Here is a 3,644-nt window from a genome sequence, read left to right on the forward strand (position 1 = left end):
GAATTCTGACTTTAATCTCAGAATTCTGACTTTAATCTCAGAATTCTGACTTTAATCTCAGAATTCTGACTTTTTTCCCATACTATACTGAAATAAAATAAAAAAAAATCAGTTAACTTTTTTTTTTTTTCCATTGGCCCTAATCCTCTTCCGTACATCGGCACAAACTACCAAAAACGGAGCCGAGTTAATTGACACCCATTTTGCCTCATTTGTAGAAAGTGGTTGACCTTTGATGACCTCTAGAAACATCTCTTTATATCTTTAAAATGACAGCGGCACAAACGAAAATTTTTGCTGCACAAACGTTTGACACAATTTTTGTCTGATTTGAAGAAGGTGGGGGGGCGGGTTGACCTTTTGACCTTTACAATTTCATTAATATCATCAAAGCCAAAGCAGCACAAACAAAGCCGAGTTAATTGACACCCATTTCATCTGATTTGAGGAAGGTGGGGGGGCTGGTTGACCTTTAATGACCTCTAGAAATATTTCTTTATATTTTTTAAATGCAGCACAAACGAAAATTTTTGCTGCACAAACGTTTGACACAAATTTTGTCTGATTTGAAGAATGTAGGGGGGCCAACTTCACTCAGGGTCCACGGACGGGTTTGTTGTTCGATCGCCAACTTGAAGAGGGAGGATTTGCCATCGAACTTCTGGCCAGAGAAAAAACGCGTAATATGTAGCCAACATTTGAAGAATGTTTTCAAGATGACTTGGATATTAAAAACAACAGATACAGCACTGGGACTTGATCAACAGCCGATACCGCACCGTGACGTCCCAAACCAGTAGGTGGCAGTAGTGTTCTTTGACAAACCTGGATGCCTCCAGTAAAGCACATTCACATGAAAATTACTCTTAATTAAAAACAATTAGCATTTATTGAACAGTATGGAATAATTTCAAATTTAAACTACTTTCAGAAGTTTAAATTCTGAATATGACCAGACTTTTCCTTTACTACAACAGAAACTGAAGAAAAAAAGGCATTTTTGTGTTTTAGTGAAGCATAATTCTTTAACCGGGAGGTGTGGCCTAACATCTAGTGCACATAAGAGCAGATGCTGCACTAGGAGGCTGCAGGTGGGTCAGCAGGGAGGTGCAGATTTCCCTGAACCCAGCCAGACCAGCTCTTTTTTAGGAGTTACTCTGCTTTACCGTGAACCTCTGGTCTCCATCAGGTTTCCTCTCATGATTGTTCTGTTTTAAGATCAATTCGTCTCCCATTAGTAGCAATCAAATTTAATGTAGCTGCTGTAGAAAAGTATTCCCTTAGCATGATGTTTCCCCCACCGTGTTTCACAGCAGGGATGGGCTTTTAAGGTGTTAAGTTTTCCACACATGTAGTATTTTATCTGCTTGGTGCAAACTAAAACTTTTTAGGACTTTTTCCCCATAATTCAATGTTTATTTTCTGTACCAAGTAATCTATAAAGGTCAGATTCTTTCCAAACTATCATGAGGGTCAGAGTTGCTTCTCTGATTATATCCTCCTTGTTTAGATGGACGGCCATGTCTTTGTCTGCTGTTGCTTCATACTTTCCTTTTTTGAAAGATGTTCATATTGAAGCTTTTTAATTTAACCCGAACCCAAATAACCTCTTTACATCTTCTGTGTTCCTTACTTTTCATCATGGTGTTTTTTTCACTAATGTTCTCTAACAAACTCCTGAAAATCTCACAGAAGAACAGGATTTATATCAACATTACATTAAACACATACTAGACTTTATTTACTACTTTGGGTGACTTCTGTAGCCAGGTGGTCACAAAGGATTAGAGTCTTACTTTTCTTATTTGTATTCATTAAAAAATTATGTTTTTTGTTTCGCCTTGTTGAGCCATGATGAATGTGATTTACACCCCTATCCTCGACTGATATTTGTGAATTATTATTCCATTTCTGATAATGTTTTCTAACCCATAAAGCCTTTTGTTTTTTTTTTAGAAAGGGCAGAAGCCAAACGACCCCAATTCCAAGCGGTGGACCCGTTCGTCCGTTTCTAATGCATCTTTTCTAAACAAAAAAGCCTTTAGAAAAATGCATAACGAAAAATCCCTAAAATTTTTCTCTTTAACTGAAAGACACGGCTTACAGTTTAAACCCTAGCCTTTTATTTTGCCCCCATTTTTTATTTATTTACTTTTTGTACTTATACTTACTTTTGAACACTAATCCCTTACCTTTGAATTTTGCCTTGTGGTTTGTGAATAAATACTACAATGCTGACTTAATTCATCCTTTTTTTATTGTTTGCATCATAACCAGATTTTAATATAGATATATTTTAACCTGTTAACATTTATAAGACAATTATTTTATATTTTTAGTTAGATTAATGCTTTTACTTTGCTGCACTCTATACAACAACTGTTGATGGAAAAGTTGCATCTATGAACTTTAAAAAACTTCAGATCGTTTGCTATTAACTAAATTAAACGACTAGTTGGTTTTAAATTCCTTTCATCTCAGTTTTTCTCCTCTCTAGACTCTAGAGAAGACTCTTCAAAAAGCATCCAGTCATTTATCTGCAGACTCTGCATCACTTGCAGCCTGTTTGTTCTTGCGGTTCCGTTCAGCTTTGACCAGGGCACCGATCACCGCCAGCATCACGGTGATGGTGATGACCAGCACCGAAGCCGTCTCTGCCATGCACAGCTGGCTGTCCATCGACGCAAGCGTGCTCCCAGCCTGCTGAGGAGGAGCCTGGCAGAGGATGGCCTTGTAGTCCTCCACATGCAGGTGTCGGACGTTCTGGATCTTCCCGAAGACTCGCTGCAGGTCGCAGTCGCAGGTCCAGGGGTTGAGGGACATCTGCAGGTGGGTGCTGATGGTCTGCAACTTCAGGAAGGTCTTGAACTTGATGTGCTGCAGCTGATTTCCCTGGAGGCCCAGCAGGGTCAAACTGCGCAGCGGTGACAGGGCCTCAGCTTCCACCAAGGAGATGTTGTTGTGACCGAGGAGGAGCACCTCCAGACTCTGCTGCCGGCTCAGCAGCCCGTCTTGCAGCACATTCAACCTGTTTCTCTCCAAGTTCAGCAGTCGCAGTCGAGAGAGGCTGTTGAAAGCTTTGATGTCTATAGTTCGGATACGATTGTGGCTCAGGTCTAGTTTTTTCAGGTTGTCACAGTTTCTCAGTGAGGAGGAGTCGACGTGCTGCATCAGGTTGTGGTCCAGGCGGAGCTCCTGAAGGGAGGACAGATGCAGAGTAAAGTCCTGCGGAAGCCAGCGCAGTCGGTTGAAGCTCAGGTCCAGCTTCTCCAGAAACTGCAGAGATGACAGAGACTGAAAAACAGGAAATCATTTAGAAAGGATCACTCTCAACTATTTATACATCTTCTTCTTTTTCTTATGCATTTTAAAGTCACACCACAGGTAATAATGACATCATGCAAAAGTGAGTCAGCTGTCTGTTGGAGCGGTGGCTTATCTGTAGCTGAGAGGAAGCGGCTGGATCAGCTGATCAGGAAGGCCAGCTCTGTGACTGGATGCCCTCTGAAGCAGGAGGTGGGAAATACAAGGATCCTAACTAAATTAACATCTCTGTTTGATAATTTCTCCCACATGCATGAAGCTGGTGCTGAACTGGACAGCTCCTTCAGTGACAGACTGCTGCACCTTAGATGCACCAGGGA

At 41.0% G+C, this 3,644-nt stretch overlaps 1 protein-coding gene across 1 annotated transcript; it reads right to left on the bottom strand.

Annotated features, from left to right (window-relative positions):
• Positions 1–2,506: 2,506 nt before the first annotated feature.
• Positions 2,507–3,300, bottom strand: LOC107093039 (leucine-rich repeat-containing protein 24-like). The gene has a single exon (XM_015387847.1). It carries the CDS (start codon positions 3,169–3,171, stop codon positions 2,530–2,532), a length of 642 nt encoding a protein of 213 aa, XP_015243333.1. The 5' UTR covers positions 3,172–3,300; the 3' UTR covers positions 2,507–2,529.
• Between the last annotated feature and the right edge of the window lie 344 nt (positions 3,301–3,644).

Source organism: Cyprinodon variegatus, unplaced genomic scaffold, assembly GCF_000732505.1.
Source record: "Cyprinodon variegatus isolate N-32 unplaced genomic scaffold, C_variegatus-1.0 Scaffold18, whole genome shotgun sequence".
In the NCBI taxonomy this organism is placed as follows: Eukaryota; Metazoa; Chordata; class Actinopteri; order Cyprinodontiformes; family Cyprinodontidae; genus Cyprinodon; species Cyprinodon variegatus.

Coding starts and splice junctions, on each gene's coding strand:
- LOC107093039 (XM_015387847.1), bottom strand. CDS start 3,171: ATGCAGCACGTCGACTCCTCCTCACTGAGAAACTGTGACAACCTGAAA.